Source organism: Rhododendron vialii, chromosome 8a (assembly GCF_030253575.1).
Source record: "Rhododendron vialii isolate Sample 1 chromosome 8a, ASM3025357v1".
Classification (NCBI taxonomy): Eukaryota; Viridiplantae; Streptophyta; class Magnoliopsida; order Ericales; family Ericaceae; genus Rhododendron; species Rhododendron vialii.
The window spans coordinates 2,351,046-2,376,225 of NC_080564.1; the positions used below are offsets into that span (position 1 = coordinate 2,351,046).

The 25,180-nt window shown below is 38.9% G+C and overlaps 2 protein-coding genes across 6 annotated transcripts; both read right to left on the reverse strand.

Moving 5' to 3' along the window:
* Positions 1-3,173: 3,173 nt before the first annotated feature.
* Positions 3,174-10,041, reverse strand: LOC131298338 (helicase sen1-like). The gene is made up of 7 exons (XM_058323736.1): positions 9,993-10,041; positions 9,624-9,760; positions 6,817-7,377; positions 4,747-6,135; positions 4,183-4,504; positions 3,809-4,070; positions 3,174-3,406 (listed from the first exon to the last, which is right to left on the reverse strand). Exons 2-7 carry the CDS (start codon positions 9,738-9,740, stop codon positions 3,175-3,177), a joined length of 2,883 nt encoding a protein of 960 aa, XP_058179719.1. The 5' UTR covers positions 9,741-9,760; positions 9,993-10,041; the 3' UTR covers position 3,174.
* A 2,814-nt stretch (positions 10,042-12,855) lies between these two features.
* LOC131298334 (uncharacterized) lies at positions 12,856-25,180 on the reverse strand. 5 transcript variants are annotated; one of them, XM_058323726.1, is made up of 14 exons: positions 24,892-25,180; positions 24,506-24,702; positions 22,090-22,650; positions 20,490-21,866; positions 19,747-20,071; positions 19,376-19,637; positions 18,773-18,986; positions 17,467-17,664; positions 16,882-16,979; positions 16,202-16,289; positions 15,778-16,125; positions 15,410-15,652; positions 14,135-14,197; positions 12,856-13,441 (listed from the first exon to the last, which is right to left on the reverse strand). In XM_058323726.1, exons 2-14 carry the CDS (start codon positions 24,608-24,610, stop codon positions 13,139-13,141), a joined length of 4,185 nt encoding a protein of 1,394 aa, XP_058179709.1. In that variant the 5' UTR covers positions 24,611-24,702; positions 24,892-25,180; the 3' UTR covers positions 12,856-13,138. The 5 variants fall into 5 exon arrangements, with proteins under 5 accessions (XP_058179709.1, XP_058179708.1, XP_058179710.1 ...); XM_058323725.1 differs by having other exon boundaries at positions 24,799-25,005; XM_058323727.1 differs by lacking the exon at positions 14,135-14,197.

Below are 25,180 nucleotides of genomic sequence, written 5' to 3' on the forward strand. Positions count from 1 at the left end.
CACTTTAGTCCGATTCCTAGTCAAAATACATAAGCTGGGACTTTATTCCAACAATAAAAGCAAGGAGGGTCCTAATGGTAAGAAAGAAGCTCTTACCAAACTCTCTCTCTCTAATATTTTCTATAAAAAAAAAAAAAAATTGGGTGTTTTGCGATACATGTAAAAGTATCTTCATGATGTTGTGGGTTTTTTTTCTTTTCTTTTTCTTTTTAGTTTTTTCACTTGGATTGCCATCGGAGCTTATGGACGATCTTTACTTTAAATCTATCCCTTCCCTAAGGGACTTAATTTTAGTGTCTTTTATCTCTAACTCCACTATTGCCGCACTTGTTTCGGTTTGCTTATTTGCAACATGTGAAGAGAGTCTGAGACTCGTGTCTAGCTATTAGACACAAGTTTTCCTTTTCTTTTATTGTAACTACGGCTGCAAACGAGCTGAATTGAGCGAGCTTTAGAATGCCCAACAAGTACGTTACATTAGTTTTAGACAGATCGCATGAGTTGACGAATGGGCAGACAAGAAATTGGCTTAAACAGAAGAGAAATTGGGGGGTTTTGCGCGACATTTGATGCGGTGATGAATGAATTGGACCTCTATATTTTGAAATTCTAGTCATAATACACGCGATAAATGGGTTTTGAAGCAGAGCCCAGTACGGAGCATTTCAGACCATCGCTTCACGAGGTGGCTCGGTGAGACAAAGGCCAAAGAATGAAAAATGAGGGATGAGTCTCGAAATATAATCAAGCTTAACGGGAAAATGTTGGATATTACAGTTGATTAAGCGGCGGGGTTGAATGCTTTCGGGGAGTACTTGAGAATTAGCAAAGGGGTGCAGTTAGGTGCTAGAAGTTAAGGATATCAAAATTTCAACTCTTTTAAGGTGTCAATCTAACTATTCTAACAAGAGTAACTTTCGCCGACCAAAAAAAAAGGTGTTTCTGTAGCTCTTTTTACCCCTCAAAAAGTGACAATATCTTGGGTGGCTTTACAGGCTAGACCTCCTGAGGCGGACTTTATTCGGCGGGTGTTATCCTGGGCAGATTACAACCGGAAATCGTTTGATGGCTTGAGGGGTCACAAATGATGGAAGAGATGTGTTTTGTGTCGTGGAGGCATATATTTAGTCTCATGATCACTTGTTTTTTGGTTGCCAGTATTCAGCAATGGTTTGGGAATCTGTCAAATGCAAATGTGGTGTTTATTCTCCTATATATCGTGGACCTAGCTTCTGAAATCAGATGGGGCATTCCAGATTGTTTAGGGGAGTCCTGTACGGGCTAGTATCTTCAACCATAGTCTTGATGCTTCAATATGTTATATTTAGAGGGAAAGGATTTTCCAACAGATTCGTCGAGATTCTGGGACTGTTGGGACGAAGATCGTGGAGGCAGTGGTGGTTTGTGGTTGTTCTTGGCGAAATGTTCCTCAGTCTGTTGAGAATCAAGGCTATCCCCTTGATTCTTTTGGGCTTGGTCCTTTCATAAAACATCTTGTTCCAAAAAAAAACTACTGTGAGCCAAATACGGTACTATAACAAATTCATACTTCAATGTAAGATGATAAAAAGGAAAAATTAGCACAAAAAGATTATATAAAGAACACCAACCATATTGATGTAGCATATCGAGTTTAAAAGAAGAAACATGATGCACAAAGAGAAAATAGAGACAGTTCATAAGGCTTGAAGGCGGCCATCAAAATGCACTCCAAATAAGGCTTAAGCCATAAGCATAAAGCTGCACCATCTTCTGTACCCCCACCCAAAAGAAAAGAAAAATGAATTTTTTTTAAATAATCTACCAGATTTCCTCGAAGACAAATATTGCTCTGTTCTGTCTACTGCTTCATCACTTGCCAACTCCAGGAAAACTGTAGGAAAAAAAACTGTGTCCGAGTAGCCATTTAAAACCCGGTACTCACATATTACTTGACGATCCTGGCTCATCCATTATACTTAGTGAAGCCAAACGTCTTCCTATATAATCCGAATCAGCTGTAGAAGTCTTCTTACCAGCACTTGAATCGGCTGCCATGCCACCGGTACTACTAAATTCCTGCAGTAATTGAAGCAACATATAAAAGAAAAGCCCCTTTTATAAGCAACATATCTAGAGCTTTGGTGGTATTTGTTGCTTTCAAGCCATAAAGTTGCTCCTTTTCCCCTTATCCTCCCCTCTTGGTCCAAAATAGACCTGATGTACAGAATTGCCTCTCAGGAGGCAGGTTTCTTTATACTTGCTTATAAGAAAAATTCAAAAACTAACTACTTTGACAAATGTTTTTACTCACTGAGGGATCATGTAGTAATTGCACTTTGAAACTTGAAATGGATTCCTCTTGAATTTAATGATGAGGCCACCTCAGGTAAGTTGGAGAGATTTTTCACATTTGTTAGTATGTATGGCATTACTCCAGTTGTAAATGACTATCCAAAAGCATTGGAAGCAAGATTTTGTATATGAGCTAATAAGCACTGGGATTTTCGATCTCTTAAACAGATACTTAAAACACTGGTTGGAAGCCAATGAATTTGTAGAGTCTACTGAAGTGCACTCTACTAACTCACCCTTCAAACTAGAAAGGCAGCAAAATACAGTTTTGAAGCTAACTTTTGTAAATTCTGCTAGAGATGCTCTAAACCTCCTATTGGGCTTAATATGTAAGTATTTTAAAGAGTGAGTTCAATATGTTCATAATTCTTTATCCGGCATCATTGCTGTACTATCTGTTAAGGACTGCAATTTTTGCACGCATGATTTCGTGTATTTCGATTTCTGAGAGATTTTAAAATAGTAAATCATATTTCAATTCTTGTCAATTGCCACTTATAACCCCAGAGAGACTCAAATCACTTGTCAGTTGTCACTAATAAGAACCAAATTTTTTTATGTTGCAGACCGAAGAATTTAATCACTTGTCAGGTGTTTCATGGAAAGTGGAAACATATAGTCGGGGAACAAGGTAATAGCTTAGACTTGCAAAACAAATTGCCTAATGCAGAGTTCATAGCCTGCAAAGATAGTAATACTTAATGTTTCTTTTAACAATGACTAAGGCAATTCTCTTGGAAAATATTTACACACAATTCTAAATAAAAATACCAAGATTTACGTAAACATGGAAATCATTGACAAGAAATAATCATTGACAAGAAATGCCAAAATGGGAAATTAAGGAAAGCATACCTTCCATCTAGTATTACGAAACCGTGGTGAATCAGTTATGGATAGTGTGCGAAGTTGGTTAGGCTCAACTAAGGCACATGCAACAGCTTGAGCCAAGTTCTTGTCATCATTAGCATCATAAAAGCAACTCCGAGCCTTGGCATTGATGACAAGTTCCCTCCAAACAGAGCCGCTGTTAATCAAAGTAGAACAATTTCCCAGTATCCAGAGGCAATGCCTATACCATGAAAGCAGAAATGCAAATTACAACACACGATTCGACCAACTTTTGGATAACAAGAAGGCGAACTGATCTGCTTTGCTCAAGGAAACAACCCTTGGGGTGTAGCCAAGATTTCTAGACCATACGGTCAAATACCTAGAGCCACTTTTGGCAACGGTAAAAGAGGAAGTTTCATTATTTTAGAGGGGTCTTTGGGACAATTTTTTCCATATCTGTGGGGGCAAATGTGGGTTGATAAATTAGATAATCAATCAAGTTTGACCTATTATAGGTTTTTTTCCTACTCAGTAGGGTCGCTTGACTCCACATTGCCATTGCAAAACATGGTAAAGCTAGTTATCACAATGCTCATTTATGCAAGGACAATGGCATATGTTCAGCTATACAAAACAGTACCTTGCGCGAGTGAGAGCCACATTTGTTCTTTGACGATTGGAAAGAAAGCCAACCTCTCCTTTTGCATTACATCGCACGGTGGAGATAATTATGAGATCCTCCTCACCACCTTGAAACCCATCAACAGATCGGACGTCAACCGAGAAGTCAGGGTATGAATCTGTATTGTATATTTTCCCAAGTTTTTTTTGGAGTGCAAATACTTGAGCTTTATAAGGCGATATGCAACCAACCCGGAGCTTCTGTTTTGATGCCACAGATTCTGTAGCGAGGTAAATGCATTCTTGTTTACCACAATTTAGGCAGTAACAAACACTAGCAATTTAGAATACTAGTAAATCTTACCACATTCATCATTGAAAAGAGAAAAGTACCTTTAAAGAGGCTTGCGACAATCTCAGAAACCACCTCCACCTCCACCATGTTTTTCGTGCTATGCCTATCTAACTCCTCCTTTCCCTGGCTTATGTTAATGAAAGAATAGGATCCATACATACTTCCTCGAAGAAGACGCCTCTCGTAGGCTTGTTCTTTGACATTCGGACCATCCAAAATCCTACTTTCGTAGAACTCCCTATTTGGAAACAAGCTTATTGATGGATGCATTCTGTACTGGACGTTAAGAAGATGCTTCTTGTGTCCTAATGTCACCAGCCTCTCAAATAAGCTTCTTCCAAATTCAGCCGGCTGGCATATCTGTTAGTAACAGATTCACAAAGTCAACAAGAATGTGTTTTACTTCAAATAAAAAAAAAAAAAATAGGCTCCATTTACAGAGACGTGGATTTCAAAACAAAAGGGTTTGGTTTGAGGTTCAGTTTCAATGAATAATAAGAGGTGTAGCCCTAACTGACTTATTGCACAATAATGTTAAGTCCCTTCATTTGAAATCCAATCATAAAAATGGTGAATAGAAAGAAAAATGAAAAACAACAGACCTTGCTTTGAACCACTGCAGGCAGTTGCCGTTCATCCCCAATGAGTATAGCATGACGGAGTCCAGAGAGCTGCAAAGGAATAGTGGATTCACATTCTTTGAGCTGAGCAGCTTCGTCAATAACCAACAGTTCCAGTGGTCCCATCCCTTCTGTATGCAATGTAGCCGAGCTTGAAGCAGTGCAAAATATCAAGCACGCGTTTTGCAAGCAAAAACTCCGAATTTCATAGTGTTCAGTGAATTTTGGCAAATTTATTGTGTCAGAAAGGAATCTAAGTATTTGAACACACTCTGTATTGGAAGAACTAGTGTTCCCAAACTTGTCAACTCCATTCCAGACTTCTTTCAAACCCTTATTTGCAACAGCATGAGTACACATAGCTCCAATGGATTTTAGCAAATCGCGAGCTTTCATCATCTTCTTTGCCACTTTCAATGAAATGAAAGAAGTTGGCATATGTGTGTACAAATTTGTGATACAAAATATGAGCTTATTTCCGATAAGTTTAAATCTCTTGATGAAAAACTCCTCAAATGTAAATGGATCCTCATCCTTCTCCGCTTTTTCTCCTTTTTCTTTGTTACTTCGAGTCGAGTTGTCCTTTTCCTCTCTTTTATTGCACTTCAAATTTCCTTCTCTCTTTGAAGGCTCCTCCTCCTTCTTCTTTTCCTTTTTCTTGTTTTCCTTCAAGATCTGAACAATTTTCCTCCTCCAAATTTCCCTCTCATCCCCATCATTTGAGTCTTGATCGATATCTTCCTCTTCGTCTTCGTTGTTATTTACCATCTGATTTTCAAAATTTGTCTCCTCCTCCTCTCCCTTATCATCGTCCTCATTCTTCTTCTTTTCTTGTTCCAAATACAAACGGTACATCTTTTCAGCGTCTTCGAGAAAACATATCATCGACTCCACATTATGTTTCCACCCAGACAATGGAGAAAGACAACTGGAAAGAGCAACAACGCGGTAATCAAGAAATACATCTAAAATGTCTTCATGATTATCAATCTTCATTCTTTCTCCATTGCCAAATAAAACTATATCTCCCAGCCCGTAAGTATCATACTCAAGTGCATGACTCACCAAACTCATAAGTCTTGAAGTAACACCTAAAACTGCAATATTGGTTGGGGCACATGTCAGTGTTCTGCATTTTATCCTCAACAGAACAAATAGTAATGAAGCCACTGTCTTTGTTTTCCCAGTTCCGGGAGGGCCCCATATTAGTTTGACAGTATTTTGATGATGACATTTTCCCGTAGCAACACAACTTAACACAGCACCCTGTTGGGAGTCGTCTAACTTAAAGGTACTGGTGGCATTCCTCACTTCGTATTCGACATCTCGGTCAATCTCTTCCAACGAGCAATTTGTACAATTTTCCCCAATCTGTAAAGGATTACAGGAAATGAAAATCACACATGTAAGTACATTTACGCATGCAAACCGAATGAAAAAGTAAGATGATTGATGATGTGCGAAATATGTATTCAACTGGTTATGAGCATACAACTTTGGAAAGAAAAAACTGATTGCCTAATCGAAAATAACCAAAAGTTATATGAAGTTCGGGGAAAAGGTACAAGATAAGGGACATGAAGTCTGCCGAAGAAAATACTATTCAAAAACAAGTGAGGCAAAAACTCTTAAAAATGAATCACACCGCCTTTCTAATGCATAGAGTTTTTTTTTTTGTTTTTTTGTTTTTTTATTTTTTTTTTAACATGGAAACCCATCAATCCGAGGAGAAACCGATTTCTAAAAGAAGATATAAAACACACTCCCTGCGATAGAGAGGCAATGTCATCAGCCGTAAAATCCCATGTGTTGTTTACATGGACAAGCCCGGCAGGTGAGATTTGTTGTCAAGGAAAGGTAAACTTCTTGAAGGAAACATTTCCCTGCACAAATTTGTTTTCTCAAAAAGTTTTCTTGGAAATCAAAGTTCTAATTGAAATCTTTCTTCTCCTCTCTTCTCCATCACTTAAATTCTCCGGAATTACTTTCCCTATGTGATGAATACAAAAGTGACAATAAAACTAGAAAAAAAAACTGAATTGCGATACTTACAGTGGAATCCGGTTGCAGCACTCTCTTAATGACGTTCATGTTCCCCCCTTCGAGCTCTGACTTCAATGCCGTCCATATTCTTATGTTAGTTATCATGTTTGCAAGGTAAACAACAAAAAGACTTCGCTTATTTTTATCCTCTCGTCGATCTCCATATACACCCAACACGATGGGCTTGGACGCCCGTATTTCAATTTTTTCAGAACCATATTCTCCCATCCTTTGAACCACAGCAATAACATAAGGACTTTTAGGCCTGTCAAGATCAGCAATACATTTCGGTCTGACCTCTGTCAAGGCGATAAGATCTCCAAATTCGGGCTCGTACATTCCTTGAAAACTTGAAGCGCCTCTGCTTCTATTCAATGAAATGTTGTAGTACAAGTCCTTGGGAGGTTTAAAGTCCTTGGATATGTTAACGGTCCATATTTCACTCGTAGGAGCTCGATGCACTGTCTGAATGCTTGAGAACAAGCCACTGTGTGTCTCTTCTATGAGGGGGTCTATAAATGAGTTCATATACTCATTGGTTGATGAAAAGGTCTCTGGAATTGGCTTAACCTGGCAAAAGTTCACAATTGTGAAGATTAAAAATACTTCCAAATATTCAAACACATAAAGTACATTCACTAAAGATAAATCGCGAACTAGTCGACGGATTCAACAAGCTTTTTTCTCAGTTAGTTGATATCGGCTGGATGGATCCATTTCTTTGAATTGATCTCGTTCAAAGATGGAATGTAAAAATATTGCACAAAAACGAAAAAGTGCTATGATTCCTTAGAGATGGGATTTTCACTTACAAAAATCAATTTTCAGAACCAAAACAAGAAAGGAACGAAAGGAGTGATTCCTGAACTTCATAACTCATGTGTGTGTGTGTGTGTGTATATATATATATATTATTATGGTTCACCCCCAAATGAGGTAATAAGATGAACTTTAAATCCTACTGCGGCGTGTATTAAGATAAACTATATAGGATAGAAGTGATATTAGTATCAAGTTATCCATTCTGTTCCTAGCACAATAATTCTAGAGGGGTTTCATTGTGATTTCAAATAGACGTATCGGGTCACGTACCAATTCCAGAGAAACTCGGCCGAACTGCTATCGTTTCAAGAGTTCGTGAGGAACACAGTAAACAACATTGGACGCAGCTAGCAAATCAAAAAAAAAAGTTGTGTCAATATTTGTTTGAGGTTTATTTGACAACACTTCGAGAATGTTTGTTTCATAATGATGTTTACTGGTAGGAAATGATGCCTTGAGCATGGAATAATCTCTCCCCTAATCCTTGCCCATTTTGATGTAAGGAAAACTGATTTCCTCTGGTTTTCTCATTTGAACGCCATTTTCGTTTGTGCCTGACGGCGTGAAATATCTGATGGCGTTGGAGGCCCGGACGGCGTTTCCCACCGAGCTTCACTGTTGGGTGACTCGGGTCTCGCCTAACCGTTTGGTTGAGCTGACGGCGTTGGAGGCCCGGACGACGTTTGTCTCCCACCGAGCTTCACTGTTGGGTGACTCGGATCTCACCTAACCGTTTGGTTGAGCTTCCGCGGTAGTTTTTGGGGTTTTGTGCATCGGTTTTCGACAGGGGTGTCAAATGGGCGGGTTTGGGTCAAAATGGGTAAGTTATAAGTGGGTTGGGTCTTTATTGGGTCATTGACCCATTTAGATCCATTAATTATGAGTCTAATTACCCATACCCAATCCAACCCATTTATTTAAAAGCACACCCGATCCGCCCATTAACCCAATTACATACTATATACTAAAATGACTAAAATACATATGTACACTAAAATGACTATATTACCCCTGTAAATTTATAAAGAACTAAAATACCATGTACATTAAGAACTAAAACTTTTCGTATCTACTCCACTGATCCATCTAATTTTAGATCTGGTCGAGCCGATCGAATAAGAATGAATGATTAATATTGGAGGCTCCAAAAAGTCGAACTCCCTTAGTTTGGAAATTCTATTGACAATCACACATTTATTTGATTTTATAAGAGATGATGAAAAAGTGGTCAGGGAAATATCGTTACATGAACTATTCATCTTGATTTTATTTTTTTTTGGTCGCACTGGACTCCTATTTCGTTTATATCAAGATTAATCTGTACAAATACTGTGATGATTGATATTTTTTTTTATCTGCGTGAGGATTGATATTCATATTTTTTATCGCCATTATATGTATATACAGAAAGTACATGCATTATCCCTCTTTTGTCCAAATAAATCAGGAAAATGCTTAAAACATTCGTCAACGTTAAAAAATACATTGTGCCCCCCAACTTTTCAACTTATTACACCCTCCCTTAAATGGGAATAACTTGGCTCAGTTAGATCCACTCCGTTAGTCTTTTGTTAGATTTTTGGATTCACCTAAAAAAAAAAAAAACTGTGTAACTTCTATTTTGCCCTTAAATTTTCTTAGGAAAATCCATAACAAGGAATTAAGAATTTTAGGAAATAAACTAGTTCAAGTTGGAGAGTAAATTGAATTTTTTTTTTTTAAAGTTCATTAACCCGAAATTCGCAAATCTAGCGGAATACTATCATCGGAGTGGATCTAACTGAGCTAAGTTATTCCCACTCGAGAGAAGCCGGTGTAATAACTTGTTTGGGACTTGGGAGTGCAGTATATTGTCAAAAACCTCACGGAGTTCGATGTAAATTACCCTAAAAAAATTGGAGTAACATGTACAAAAAATGTGTGAAATGTCTTCAAGGAGTATACTGTTATAGAAAGAAGAAGGAAGGAGAGTAATATATTGTAATATTCCAAACCTTGGCCTTGTAAAGATCTCTGTTGAGCACACCAGAGAGAGACCAGGAAAAGACCAAGTCAATCAGCCCTTCACCCTTGGATTCTCCCTTCTTCGCATGAGTGCCTGTGCTTCCCATACTTGACTCCTAGCCTCTATCTATCCCTCAAAATTATCAAAACCCAGTACTTGAGTTTCAACTCAGAAGTGTATAAATATATAACCTGAAAAATACATGCACAGAGAAGGGAGATAAATAGGTCGCCTCCGTTAACTAGCTTTTACTAAAGGTTTCCATGAGCTTACGACGTCAGGAAAAGGAAATGCCGTACAGTTTATTTTTGACCGGCAACAAAAGAAAGAGGAAAAAAGGCACTGGAATTTACCCTACGTTGTTAGAAACGAATTTTAATGTGGAGCCCTGGGCAGCACCGGCCAGCAACAAAAAAGAGCTTCAGAGAGAGAGAGCTTTTTAATTTGTGTAGGTAGACTAAAGGAACGTATATATAGACTCGTAGAAACAGGTGACGAGATGGGAAAGTTCATTAACATGAATGGTGAGGAGAGAGAAACGGAGAGAGTTTCTTCGTTTCCAAGTTTACAGCGAAAAAGTGCCAGTAATTGGTTGGTACTCTCCCAGAGTATCACGTGATATTCTCGTGTGGTACTTGTGCAAATAAAAGATAGTCATCATACAACGTGGGTCGTTTATTGTCTCTCAATTACTCAACAAAAATGAACGTTAGCGTTTCTACAATCCTACCGCATGATTTGTGCTTACGTAAATGGTTAGGACTTAGGAGTACCACCTCGGAAATGCTGAATAATTACTCGAATGAAAAAGTAGGTAAAAGCATGGAGGGGTCCAGTTTGAGAACGAAAATAAGGCGTTCACATCACATGAGAATGTGAAAGGGCGATGAGTTGACGAGACGACGACCCAAACGAAGCTGGCTTTGGTTTTCCGAGGAAGTAATTACCCGGGCGCAGTACAAAGGACAGGGAATCCAAGAAGGGCATGGCTTATGCCACAATAACTTATGTTCATGCCACGAATATTGCATTGATTTGTCATTTTTACCCGCGAACTTTGGTTGCCTCTCTCTCTCTCTCTCTCACACACACGAATATTGCATTGATTTGTCATTTTTACCCTCGAACTTTGGTTGCTTCTCTCTCTCTGTATTGACCCGAAAACCCCGTATTAAACCAAGCAGTAGAAGCATGGACGGCTTGGCTTGAAGTTGATGCCCTAATTACAACAATCAGCCACACACCGCCATAGTTGGATCATCACCATCGACGACTCAAACCTTACAGGATCCATGCTTTTTCCCAAATCCTACATTGTTTTCCTAATTTATTTATTTTGAAATCGACAATTTCAGAGAAAATATGTCAAATCTCTAACGTCCCTTGCTTTTGTTCTCTATTTCGCCTATGTAATTGGTTCCATTTTCTAAACAAAGGCTAGAAATTTTCTTCGTAGATCAATTGTATGTGGGGTGGTGATGTCAGGAAACCCTAATTTTTTTCTTTTTTCTAGAAGATAGATTGGAACCCAAAAACAGGTCCCTATTGTATTAATTAGTGTCCTAGAAATGGAAATCCAAATCCAAGCGGACGGGTCAAGATTGTTCTATGATGGAAGCTGATGCCGAAAATGGATGAGAGATAGGAACTAGGAGAGACGATGAACAAGGAACAAGGAAAAGACGATGAACAGAGGGAAGGAAATACTGGGAGTCGTACACGTGTGGACAGGGGTAAAGTTGTCACAATAGCATATGCGATCGTGTCACCAACAAAAGTTGTCGTGGGTTTATCGCCACCCATCAAAAAATGTCTTTGCTCACATCAAGGTTCATGCGTCACCCCTTAAGAGTTAAGCCACGTAATGTGCGTGTTTTTCTCATATCAAGAGCCCGAAGGCATTACAGATTTCATCACAAGATACAGAAGTAAATCCAAAACGACCAAAACCTAGACACAAGCATGCACCTATTCAAAGCATGCTAACGAGAATGTCAGACATAGAACCAACAATAGAAACATTTGTGAGAGCGAGAGCGTGACGATGTCTTTCAAACACATTTATAGCTGCCTGTTAAATTTCTTGGATATATGGCTTCAAGGCAACTTCACCATATAATTAGGAGTTCCAACGAACCCACTAGGTTCAAAATATATACTAGAATTTTGTATTTGTTTATGTACTATTTGATTTTCCTTTAATTACTGTTGTCGGTTCTGGGAACTGAATCTTACACAACCAAAGTGAACGAAAATTCACTATAAAAAAGAAAAGAAAAGAATAGATTACCAACAACTTACAATGCAAGAAATGAAAATGTAACGCGTATAGTTCCAGCTTTTTGGGCTTTAATTACCTTGGATATTCCTAAAATATTTCAGTAAAAGTAATAATTTTTTACTATTCCGATCCTCTCGTTGAGACGAATCAATAATCCATGAAAGTTTAACGCAAAATTAACAAATGTGAAAAAAATTCGAATAAAAACAAAAAACCCCGAAAAAACTAGTACTATATTTGAAATAAGGCCTAAAACTAGTTTCCCCCAAATCAAATTTAAGGCTGGATTTAACTTCTAGAATTCCTGGAACTCCAAAATCTATTGGTCAAAAAGTTTGGATAAACATTTCTGAACGATTTTTAAAATTATAATCTCAAAGTCTACTATTGAAATTTTTCGCAAATACCTACTTAGCAATTATTCAATGGTCCTAAGACACTACCCTTCTCCACCGAATTGGAGACGATGTTGTAAAGTGGTGTGCGCAGCACCGCGCTGCGTACTTCCGAGCCGTCAGATCGTGCATCCAACGGCTCGGATCTCATCTCGGCAATGAACAGCTCTCGATCATTGGTTCCCGAGATGAGGTTCGAACCGTCAGATGCACAATCCGACAGCTCAGAGGTGCGCAGTACAGTACTATGCACCTCACTATACAGTACCAACCCGAAGTCGTCCTTCCCCACCAGACATTCAGATGGAATCTATATACTCAATCCATCTCAAAAACTAATATTGAAATTTATCGTAGACAAGCACCATGGAACTACTATGGATCGAGAATTGTTTGATCCAAATAGTTTTTTATAAGTTTGACAGGAACTATTTTATGGACCTCATGTTCAGATCAAACACCTGATTATATTTTGAGCTAATTTCTAACGAGTACCCTTTGATTCCAGGCAAACCAAAGTACTCCTAACAAATAACTTGCTGCAATTTTGCAAACCCATGTGCAAGGCCAAATCATTTAAATGGATTTAAAAATAGAGTACATCACCAAAATATCCAAAGTAACTGCATATTTAAACCTAACAAGTTCGAAGAACAGCATATTAACAACACATAGGCTACAGGCAGGATTAGTAGAGCATCAATATACGTTACCAACAATTACAACATAATGCCAAAAGTACCACTCTCTCTTATTCGAAGAGGACGAGCTTCATCCACACGTATCACTCTCATTCATTTCATAGGGATCATCTGCCCGCATAGGACTTCACAAATCCTCCTCCATTTCTTTTTCGAGCCGTGATGTTTCCCTTCCAATTTCTTGGTCGACAATTTCATTGCACTCATTGATCAAATCCAAGTGAGGATAACGCTGCAGAGTTCTTTTAATCGGCAGCCACATTTCAGAATCCTTTTTCATACAACGTATGAAATCAACTACTTGTTCCCGATAGCTATTAACTGAAGCACCCGACTTCTCCCTACTGAGCCCACAACTGATAGCCGAACACTCGTCATGAACAAGGCTTCCCTTTCCCTTTCCTTCATAGCGAGGCCATGAATTTGCCTTCTTTACACCCAAACACAAGCAAAAGACCGGTCAAAATTACAAGGAGCAATTAACAACCAGAATGAACACTGAAGATTCTTCAAAAAATATGCACACTATGCATTGTCATCTAAATCTGAATCTAGGAAAATGAGCATGGAGGTGTAAGTTGACCAATTTCTTGTTTGCTTTCACTGTTTTTACGATTAGGAATCCAAAGTTTCCCAAGCAAAAGGTGTTCGCTCTAATTGCTTGCTGTTCATAAGCACTGCATCAGACATAAACGCAACATTGCCGGCCGAAATCAGTCCAAATGCTGGGGAAGGGGATTTTTTTTTCAATTTAGCAAGGCTGTTTAAAGTGATTATGATTATTATTACTACCCACAGCGTACATTGCAAAACAGAGAAGGAGGCGAGCACTGGTAGAACTGGTAAGTCCTATTTTCTGAAACAGACGAGAAAGCAGAGACCAATGACCGATGCACCACCAAGAAAACATGAACCACTGAAAAGGCACGAAGACTTAGGTATGTTATCCCCAAACAAAGAGATCGAGAAACCCTTCATGCAAGTAAAACAGCATGCATCTACAAGCACAGGGTAAAAAGGCAAACACCCAAAACCATGACTGCCCGCCCGCCCCAAAAAAGCACACCAATACCAGACAACCCCAACACAATTTGAGAACTGGAAACTAATTAAAAAAACTTACTTCACAAGGCAGGGAATCATAAGAAGAGGGAGGGAGATTCAGAGCGAGTTTGCGATCCAAATCCTGAGATCACAAACAGAAGCAGAAAATTTCGAGAGAGATTTGTACCTGTGTAATGCAAGACTTCATGTTGAAGCAGAGAGAGGAAGATTTAGAGCGAGGGCCGAAAGATTTCGAGAGAGATTTGTATCCGTGTAATGCAAGATTTGATGCTGATTCTGATTCTCATTCTTGGGGAGGCAAATTTTCGAAGGACTCTAATGCACTATAGGGGCAGCCTAATAGTAAGGTAGGGAAGAGGAAGCCAATGTGCAATACTATGGGTTTACCCAAAAAGCCCCTCCAAACCACAACAGAACACAAACACATTCATAGGACACAAACGGAGAATCTGAAAAGTTTGATAAGGGCGATATACTAATCCAGATATACGACAAAATTACTCAATCAACCCTCAACCATCCACTGAAGACAAACCACCAAAGGCTAGAGGCAGAGGGGAATTTTCGGTGGAACATGCACAAAATGGCCCAACGCACCTTTAAGACAAGGGTGTGGAAACCGATGCACTTTTGCACAATAATTGGTACATGATAGTTGCATCTAATTTCTAATAGGACGTGTTTACAATTGTGATTCACTTCTCTATAGCAGTTATTTGTCAACTTCATCTTTTAAATTCTCTATTGTAATTTTGTAGGACCGGGAAGGGAGTTTCTAGTTGATGCAATTTGGGAACGCTTATGTTGTTACGTTACTAGTTACAACACTGCCGCCCTGATACATCTGGAAGAAAAATGAGGTGGCTGTAAAGAAGTATGACGAAGATGTATCACGAAGTACGAGGTGGTTAGCAAAAGTTCCCTGAAAAAATTGGGTAGTAAGGTGTGAAACGTGGCCCATGACTTATTTTGGCATTTTCTTCTTCACCATAATAACAGCTCAGTTGGCTGTCATGGAGAAGCATTCCCATGACAGAGATCTGTAAGGAGTGGAGCATTCCAGAGATGGTGTTTTGGGCTTCTTAGGCTGCTATGGTTTCAACCTGGTGATTAGAGTCCTGAGTATTGCTTTGTGTTCATTCACTCTGTATTGTATTGTTTCTCTGTTTTTGTAATGGTTAGTTTTCTCTCAAGGCCATCTGTTTGAGGTTTTGGGGAGCAGTCGCTTTATAAAATTATACAGTTCCAAAGGAATAAAAAAAAAAAACCTCAGCTGGCTGTCATTAGCATGACCCAACATCACAACAGCAATGGATGAGCAATGCATCATTACCTCTTCGTGCCTGGGAATCCAATTACTTGCACGGAGATCAATAACATCACGAACCATGGACCTTACTTGTGGAGCCAGCTGGGGATTTTCTGACAGTTCTTTCAATCGGCTAAAGTAGATGTCAATGTAATGCCGCAACGCAGGGGTCTCATCAAGTTTTTTACCGATAGTGTTGAACAACTGACATACGACCTCTACATTTTCCTCCTCAGGACAGGTCTTAGTATCATGCCCCAAAAGCTTCTGTATCACATGACAAACAAGGATAAGACAATTTTTCTATTTGGGGGAAAAGCAAATCCGAAATGAATTCCAACAGGGCAAGCTAAAAACACAAAAAGGACTAAAGAGGGAGCTCAAGACAGAACCTGAATTATTTCATGAACAATCCTATCTGTCAACATCTTTTGCTTCCAAAGCTCCCCAATTAGGCAGATATTTCCAAGAGTGCGAATCTTAATCATTCTATCGTTATCTCTACGTTCCAACTCTTGCTCAGAAGCAGTTATCTGTGTTAATTCTTTCCTAATTTTATCAATGCCTTCAAATGCCTGTTGGCAATTATTCAAAAGGAGTCTCTTAAACGTGATTTTCAAACCAAGTTCATCAGATGGGAAAGATGGGAGCCTTTCACCAAGATGCGAACACAGCTGGGCATACAAGGGACAAACCGTTGGATCCAGTACGGCCTTATCATAAATCAAGGAGGTAACCTCCTGCATTGCAATGAGAATACTCAGTAGACTTAACAATTACACCGAAAACAAAACTACAAGGGGAAAAAGGACGAACCTGCAGAATATCAGCAGTTCTGATCCCAGAATCAATTAACTGACCCTTGAGAAGATCAAAATTCTCTGGGGTCAGCTCATTCAGAATCCTACACAGCAAAACCATAGACTTTATTCAATATGCATGATAGTATGAATCACATTTCATTCTTGTTGACATAATACTATTTTCCTAAGTGCCAATTTTTGAAACAACGATATTAATCAACCCTCAAGCTGCAAGCTCCAGTCAACTTAAATTATTTTATGTAGGTTTCCAAATTCAGTGAACTTCATCAATCGGTTACTGGCCCAGAAGAACACACGAATATGCCTGAGTAACCAAGATCAATTTTGTTAACTGTGTCGAAACCCTACTACTTGCTTCCAAACACTCTGTCTCCCAACAACTATGAACGGGTACAAGAATGTTTCATAAGCATAAAACTAAGTGAACCTTAACTAAACAGCAGCAGTATGACTAAGGTGTCAAAATGGACACCTCATTTAGAAGCATCATTGTAATCTTGCTATCCGTATGTTATGATTCATCTAAAACCAACATAAGCAACCACTATAAACTGTTCCGATACCCTAATTTTTGAAAACCTACTCAAAGATAACAAACCAGAAGAATGGTTCATTTTTTGTTTCGGGGACAATTTTGTGGAAATCACACAATATAATCTGCAGAGTAAGTACCCTTCCACTGTCTTCAAGACATGCTCCTTCTCAGACAGAGTCCCCTCTCGAGTTGACCATGGCACCTCAGCCTTCATTAGAGCAGCAGCAGCACTGACCTGTTTCATTCACAGGACATCTTCTATATTCATTCCAAACAAGTATTTATCAACAGAAAAAAAAAAAAAGGATCATAAACATCAAAAGCCAAGGTTACTTAGATTCAGATGTGAATGCAGCACATAGTTTGCATCTATACCTCATCACATGTGTTGAATAAGTAACAATCTTTAAGAAACTGTGTAGCAATAGGGTAAAGGAAATAATTTTTCCCACTCTCTCCACGTGTAATAGACTCGCATAGTGGGTCTCATCCCCGTGTCATTTTTAAAGTCATCACATTTTCAACCACGTCCCTCAGAAGCCATTTACAATAAGGTTCATTTTGTTCCAAGAGAGCAGGATACTATTTTTCATACTAAACCCCGTAAGAACACAATACAAACTACAAAGTATAGGGACAACAAAAGAACTAAATAAGAGTTGTTCTAAACATATGCATGGCGTGTAGAAATCAATCAAATTATCCCAACAAAGATTAATTACCCCTTGGTTAAAAGATATTTGTGCCCTTGCAAACTGCGAGTTGAGTTGGTCTTGGCGATTAAACAGGCAACCCGGCTCTCTTTTCTCTCGAATGGTTTCCCAGGGTCGCTCGTCTCTAGATGTAGGAAATGGAACAGACCGACTACGCCAATCACGGTTGTCTGACTCAGAATAACGCATCTGACATGGATTTTGCGGCTGCAGGAATGAAAATTATGTCACAATAAGTGAGCTAGCAAAATCAAAATTAGTGAAACAAATAACCTTGTGCAAATTTCACATCAGAACTCAATAATGGCAATAAAACTTTCACTGCATCAAATTAACCACCGAGGAGCTCTTGATGCAAGAAAAGAGTAGGGCATTAAACTAAAAAGAAAGTAGTTAAATGCTACGGGGAATAAATGCCAACATTGAAATGTTATTTATCACTTTAGTGAGCTTGATCAAGGGCAAGCTCTTCCGGTTGATTATGCCGTTAAAGGCAACCATTACGTCTTACCTAGCTGATGGTATATATCCACAGGGAAGCATTCTCTTAAATTGCACTAGCCTTGGGCAAAACTATACAACTCAAATTCAATCACAATGACCCTTGTAGAAAATAACAGCAACTCCAATCAACACTATCAATCCTGTACTATTTGTAAGGACCGCAATTTTTGCATGCATTTTAATTCGCGTATTTCGATTTCCGAGGATTAACAATAGTAATCATATTTCAAATCTTGTCAATTGTCACTTATAACTCCAGAGAGATTATCACTTACCAAGAACCAAAAAATTTTATGTTGTGAACTGAAGAATTTAATTTCTATAGTGAAGTAGAGACGGCTTCTTTTTTTTGTGATACACAGTTCAGTTTTTCCAGAAACATAGATTGGCACCATCAAGGAATGATTACCTACTTGAAAACTCAAATAGCTAGGTATTAGTGTTATCGTACTCTTCCCATTTTATCAGATTACGACATCTCCCTGGTTTTTGTGATCCCATTTTATCAGATTACGACATCTCCCTGGTTTTTGTGATCAAAGTGACAAGATCAAACATGGAAACAAGGAAACATAGAAACATTGAAAGTGGAAGCACGGTCGGGGAACAAGGTAGTTGCTTAGACTTGCGAACTAAATTTCCTAATGCAGAGTTCGTAGCTTGCAAAGAAAGTAGTAATACTTAATATTTCTTCTAAGGCAATCCTCGTGGAAAATATTTATACACAATTCTAAATAGAAATACGAAGATTTATGTAAACATTGAAATCATTGACAAGAAATGCCAAAATGGGAAATTAAAGGAAGCATACCTTCCATCTAGTATTAGGATACCTCTGTGAATCAGTGCGTAACGCATCAAGTTCGTTAAGCTCAGCTAAGGCACCTGCAATAGCTTGAGCCAAGTTCTTGTCATCATTAGCATCATAAAAGCAACCCCGAGCCTTGGCATCGACGACAAGTTCCTTCCAAACAGAGCCGCTGGTAATCAAAGTAGCACCATTGCCCAGTATCCAAAGGCAATGCCTACACCATGAAAGCACAAATGCAAATTACAACACACGATTCAACCGACTTTTGGATAACAAAAAGGCGAGCTGATCTGCTTTGCTCAGGGAAACAACCCTTGAGGTGGAGCCAAGATTTCTAGACAGTGCGGTCAAATACCTAGAGTTACTTTTGGCAACGGTAAGAAAGTTTCATTATATTAATGGGGTTATTATTTTTTTTTTTTTTTGTATCTGTGGGGGCAAATGTGGGAGATTATCAAGAAAATTTGACCTATTATATGTTATTTTTCCAACTCAGTTGGGTCACTTGACTCCACATTGCAATTGCAACCCATGGTAAAGCTAGTTATCACAATGTTCATTACGCAAGGAGAATGACATATGTTAAGCTGTACAGAACAGTACCTTGCGCGAGTGAGAGCCACATTTGTTCTTTGACGATTGGAAAGAAATCCAACAGATCCTTGCGCATTATATCGCACAGTAGAGATAATTATGAGATCCTCCTCACCACCTTTAAACTCATCAACCGATTGGATGTCTACCGTGAAGTCAGGGTATGAATCTGTATTGTATGTTTCCCCTAGTCTATTCCGGAGAGCACTTACTTGAGCTTGATATGGCGACAAGCACCCAACCCTCAGCTTCTGTTTTGCTGCCACACATTCTGTAGCAAGGAAAATGCATTCTTATTTACCACAATTTAGGTAGCAACAAACACTAGCAATTTAGAATACTAAATCTTACCACATTCTTCATTGAAAACAGAAAAGTACCTTTAGAGAGGCTTGCAACAATCTCGGAAACCACAGCCACCTCCACCATGTTTTTCATGCTATAACTTTCATCACACTCCTCCTTACCCTGGCTTACGTTAATGAAAGAATAGGACCCATACATACTTCCTCGAAGAAGACGCCTCTCGTAGGCTCGTTCTTTGACATTCGGACCATCCAAAATCCTACTTTCGTAGAACGCCCTATTTGGAAACAAGCTTATTGATGGATGCATTCTGTACTGGACGTTAAGAAGATGCTTCTTGTGTCCTAATATTACCAGCCTCTCAAATAAGCTTCTTTCAAATTCAGCCGGCTGGCATATCTGTTAGTAACAGATTCACAAAGTCAACAAAAAGAAATGTGTTTTACTTCAAATAAAAAAACTAGGCTTCATTTACGTAGTCGTGGATTTCAAACAAAAGGGTTTGGTTTAAGGTTCAGTTTCAATGAATAATAAGAGGTGTGGCCCTGACTGACTTATTGGGCTTGGCCCTTTAGGTGTGGGCATGTCCCATTGGGTGTTTCCTTGGTTAGCTTCTTGCGAACCCCGGGATTGGGTCTCGGATGGACGCAGGATTGTACTTAGCTTAGCTTAGCTTAGGATATGATGCGATCATTTCCTTTTTCCTTTTAGTCTTTGTACCAACTTCAAAGATTAATAAAATTTCTTTTGCCTTTCAAAAAAAAAAGAAATCCAATCATGCAAATGGTAAATAGAAAAAAAAATGAAAACAACAGACCTTGTAATGAACTTTTTCAGGTAGTTGCTGTTCATCCCCAATGAGTATAGCATGACGGAGACCAGAGAGTTGCAAAGGAATAGTGGATTCACATTCTTTGAGCTGAGCAGCATCGTCAATAACCAACAGTTCCAGTGGTCCCATCCCTTCTGTATGCAATGTAGCCGAGCTTGAAGCAGTGCAAAATATCAACCACGCGTTTTGCAAGCAAAAACTCCGAATTTCATGGTGTTCAGTGAAACTTGGAAGATTTAATGTTTCAGAAAGGAATCTAAGTACTTGAACACACTCTCTATTGGAAGACATCGTGTTCCCAAACTCGTCAACTCTGTTCGAGACTTCTTTCAAACCCTCATTTGCATCAGCATGGTTACACATTGACATAGCTCCAATGGATTTTAGCAAATCAAGAACTTTCATCATCTTCTTTACCTCTTCCAATGGAATGAAAGAAGTTGGCATATGTGTGTACAATTTTTTGATACAAAAGATGAGCTTTTTTGAGATAAGTTTAAATCTCTTGATGAAAAACTCCTCAAATGTCAATGGACCTTCATCCTTTTCTTCTTTTTCTTTGTTACTTAGAGTCGAGTTTTCCTTCTCTTCTCTTTTACTATCAAACTTCAATTTCTCTTCTCTCTTTGAAGGCTCCTCTTCCTCCTCCATCTTCTTCTTATCCCCATCATTTAAGTCTTCACCGATAACTTCCTCTTCGTCTTCGTTGCTATTTACTGTCTGATTTTCAAAACTTGACTCCTCCTCCTCCTCTTCTCCCTTATCATCGTCCTCATTCTTCTTTTTTTCTTGTTCCAAATACAAACGGTACATCTCTTCAGGGTCTTCGAGTAAACATATCATAGACTGCACATTATGTTTCCACCCAGACAATGGAGAAAGACAACGAGAAAGATCATAAACCCGGCAATCAAGAAGTACATCCCAAATGTCTTCATGATCATCAGTATTCATTTCTGAATCAAGAAGTACACCATCATTCTGCATTCTTTCTCCAATGCCAAATAAAACTATATCTCCCAACCCGTAAGTATCATACTCAAGTGCATGACTCACCAAACTCATAAGTCGTGAAGCAACACCAAAAACTGCAATATTGGTTGGGGCACATGTCAGTGTTCTGCATTTTATCTTCAGCAGAACAAATAGTAATGAAGCCACTGTCTTTGTTTTCCCAGTTCCGGGAGGGCCCCATATTAGTTTGACAGTATTTTGGTGACAACATCGTCCTGTAGCAACACAACTTAACACAGCATCCTGTTGGGAGTCGTCCAACTTAAAGGTACTGGTGGCATTCTGCACTTCGGATTCAACATCTCGGTTACTCTCTTCGAACGAGCAACTGGTACAATTTTCCCCAATCTGTAAATGATTACAGCAAGTGAAAATCACCCATGTAAGCACATTTATGCACGCAAACCGAATGAAACGGTAAGATGAAAACTTGAGAATATGAAATCTAGTACTTATATGCTTTCCTCTCCTCTCTTCTCCATCACTTAAATTCTCCGGAATTACTTTCCCTATGTGATGAATGCACAAGTGACAATAAAACAAGAAAAAATAACTGAATTGCAATACATACAGTGGAATCCGGTTGCAGCACTCTCTTAATGATGTTCACGTTCCCCCCTTCCAGCTCTGACATCAATGCTGCCCATATTCGTATCTCAGTTATTAAGTTTCCAAGGTAAACAACAAAAAGACTTCGCTTATTCTTATCCTCTTGTCGATCTCCATATTCACCCGACACGATGGGCTTGGATGCCAGTATTTCAATTTTTTCAGAACCATAATCCCCCACCCTTTGAACCACAGCAACAAGATAAGGACTTTTAGGCCTGTCAAGATCACGAATACATTTCGGTCTGACCTCTGTCAAGACGATAAGATCTCCAAACTCGGGCTCATACATTCCTTGAAAATTTGAAGCGTCACTGTTTCTATTCATTGAAATGTTGTAGTACAAGTCCTTGGGAGGTTTAAAGTCTTTGGATATGTTAACAGTCCATATTTCTCGCGCACGGGCATGATGCACAGCCTTTATGCTTTCTGACAAACCACAGTGTGTCTCTTCAATGAGGGGGTAGATAAATGAGTCCATATAGTCCTTGGTTGATGAAAAGGTCTCTGGAATTGGCTTAACCTGGTAAAAGTTCACAATTGTGAAGATTGAAGTACTTCAAAATTTAGTCATACAAAAAAAGTTACTAATATTCACTAAAGATGAAACGCGAACTAGTCAACAGATTTAACAAGCTTTTTTCGTTGTGCAAATCTTTTTTCTTTGTATAACTATCACTATCGATCTTCAGTCAAGTTAATACCACGTATATCATACATACAAACTCTGAAAAAGAACAATTTCAATCATTGTTGAGGCCAAGTAAGAGCTCTCACAAAGCCCAAACTGGACCGGACATTAAGGAAGCTTGATCCTCACTTTGGGCGTACCTCGATGATTTGAACCCTTCTCCCTAAGGAGTCCCCGGAGTTGGTCAATCGCACACTAAGTAGTCTAAGTCACGTAATGCGCGTGCACATGTGGGAGTCCGAATGTGAATGTGAAATCATCTCTCAAAACACTAAGGTGGGCCCTCCATGGTCAAAACCCATTGTCTATGAAAAATCAATCGGTGCCCTAAAGCACCACCACTTAGCCGCCTAGACCCGTTTTCCACCACATTGATTTGGAGTATAAGACAAAGGTAAAGGTCTCATCCACAACCCATCCAATATGTGGTGAAAATGGCAGTCTAGGGCACGAGAGACATTGAATAGTCTCTTAGATCTTGTTCGTTTTGGATTTTGAAGGAGATTTTTGAAAGTAATAAGTGAAAAGAGATAGATAGAGGAAATTTATTGAAGATTGTGCCCAGGAGTTTTAAATACCCAAAAAGAACTAGCCCTTATTGTCTAGGTCCTTACCTCCGGAAAATTATTCCATTCCGAGCTCTCCAAAATCACGGTTATCACTGTACAAAAGTGTGAGTTCCACCAAAAAAAATGTGTAGATCCCACACCGATTTGTGGTAGGAAATGCCTTGAGCATGGAATAATCTCTCCCTTCCCATTTATGATGCAAGAAGAAAATGATTTTTCTCTGTCTCATTTGAAGGGCATTTTCATATCCACCTTCAATGATCCCCTAGAATTTTAGATGTAATTGAGCCATCAATATGGCAAAAATCATTCGTTGCTATTCGTTCAATCAAACAACAGCGAATGATTCATATTATAGGCTTAAAAAGGTCGAGCTTTCTTTTGGTTGACAATTCTTTTGACAGTCTACGCATTAGTATATGGTTTTACGCGAGATAATGGAAATCAGTCAGTAAATATCTTTACGAAAAGTATTCACCATGAATTTTTTTTTTGGGGTCACACTGGACTCCTTTTTCATTTATATCAAGAGAGATAAATCGTACAAATATTGTGATGATTGATATCCGATAGAATATAAATTTGGAAAGATTGATCAGGGATCTAAAATTGAACAATTCGAGATCTGATCGTGGTTCGTTTTCGGGCCTAGAAATAGGCAAGACTAGAGACTAGAGAGGAATCAACTAACTTTATGTACAACCCATGTATATACGGGAAGTACAAACATTATCAACCACGTTTGTCGAAAGAAATCAGGAAAATGATGTGTAATAAGTATATAAAAGTGTGTGAAATGTTAGAATTGTGTTGTCTTTTTTGGACCCGGATCCTGTCAATTTGCTTCGGACCAGTTTGGTCCATTTTGGTGCATCTCAGCCATTCAAAAGTGTTTTGGACGATTCAGATTTAAAGATGGTGTTTTTGATTTATTTTGGACGGCTCGAATGCATCAAATTAACTGAACTGGTCAAGAGCAAGTGAACGGAATCCGCCCCTGTTTTCCCCATTTTTAGCTTATGGAACTGAACAGAGAGACCAAATAATTTACCATAGAACAAGGCAAAACGAAGAAGGAAGGAAGGAGAATAGTATAGGAGTATATTTGTTATACAAACCTTGGTCTTGTAAAGATCTTTGTGGAGCACATCAGCAAGAGACCAAGAGAAGATCAAGTCAACTAAGCCTTCACCCTTCTTTAGTTCATCACTTCTCGATCCCATACTTACTTAATAAAACCCAAAGCAAATAATGAAAACCAGGCCACTTCGATATGATCTTCAGTTTCAACTGATCATGAGACGTTCACAATAACCTGAAAACACACACACTAGCTGTCACAGAAATGCGTTCATGTTTTATTTGTCGGCGAAAGTCCTATTGTGATTTTGTTATAAATGTGTTCACTCACCAACCAACACAGAGAGGGAGAAGGAATTTCCAACGTACGGAAGAGAGAAAGAGAGAGAGAGAGAGAGAGAGAGAGATGGGTTGCTCCCATTACCTAGATTTCAATGCGCTTAAGACGTCAAAAAGGGAAATGCCGTACAAATTCTCACCAGCAACAAAAGGAGGAGGAAAAAGCACGGGAATTGTAACGAGAAAAGAATGATATGTGGAGCCCTGGGCAGCACCGGCTACCGACAAAAAAGCTTCTGAGAGAGAGAGAGAGAGTGAGACTGTGAGAGAGTGCTTTTGTGTAGGAAAGAATCGTATAGACTCGCAGAAATAGGTGACGAGAAGTGGGAACTTGGAAGGAATTCAAGGTCATGGACGTGAATGATGAGAAGAGA

Excerpts from the sequence above, each read along its gene's own strand:
- LOC131298338 (XM_058323736.1), bottom strand. The coding sequence starts at position 9,740 with ATGGGAAGCACAGGCACTCATGCGAAGAAGGGAGAATCCAAGGGTGAA. Across the intron at positions 7,378-9,623 it reads GAGATCTTTACAAGGCCAAG|GTTAAGCCAATTCCAGAGAC; the intron begins GTTTGGAATATT and ends AACTTTTGCCAG. Across the intron at positions 3,407-3,808 it reads GTGGCTCTCACTCGCGCAAG|GCATTGCCTCTGGATACTGG; the intron begins GTACTGTTTTGT and ends TTCATGGTATAG.
- LOC131298334 (XM_058323726.1), bottom strand. The coding sequence starts at position 24,610 with ATGGGATCGAGAAGTGATGAACTAAAGAAGGGTGAAGGCTTAGTTGAC. Across the intron at positions 17,665-18,772 it reads ATCCTAATACTAGATGGAAG|CCGCAAAATCCATGTCAGAT; the intron begins GTATGCTTCCTT and ends TCATTCCTGCAG. Across the intron at positions 16,290-16,881 it reads GTCTTGAAGACAGTGGAAGG|GATTCTGAATGAGCTGACCC; the intron begins GTACTTACTCTG and ends TTTGCTGTGTAG.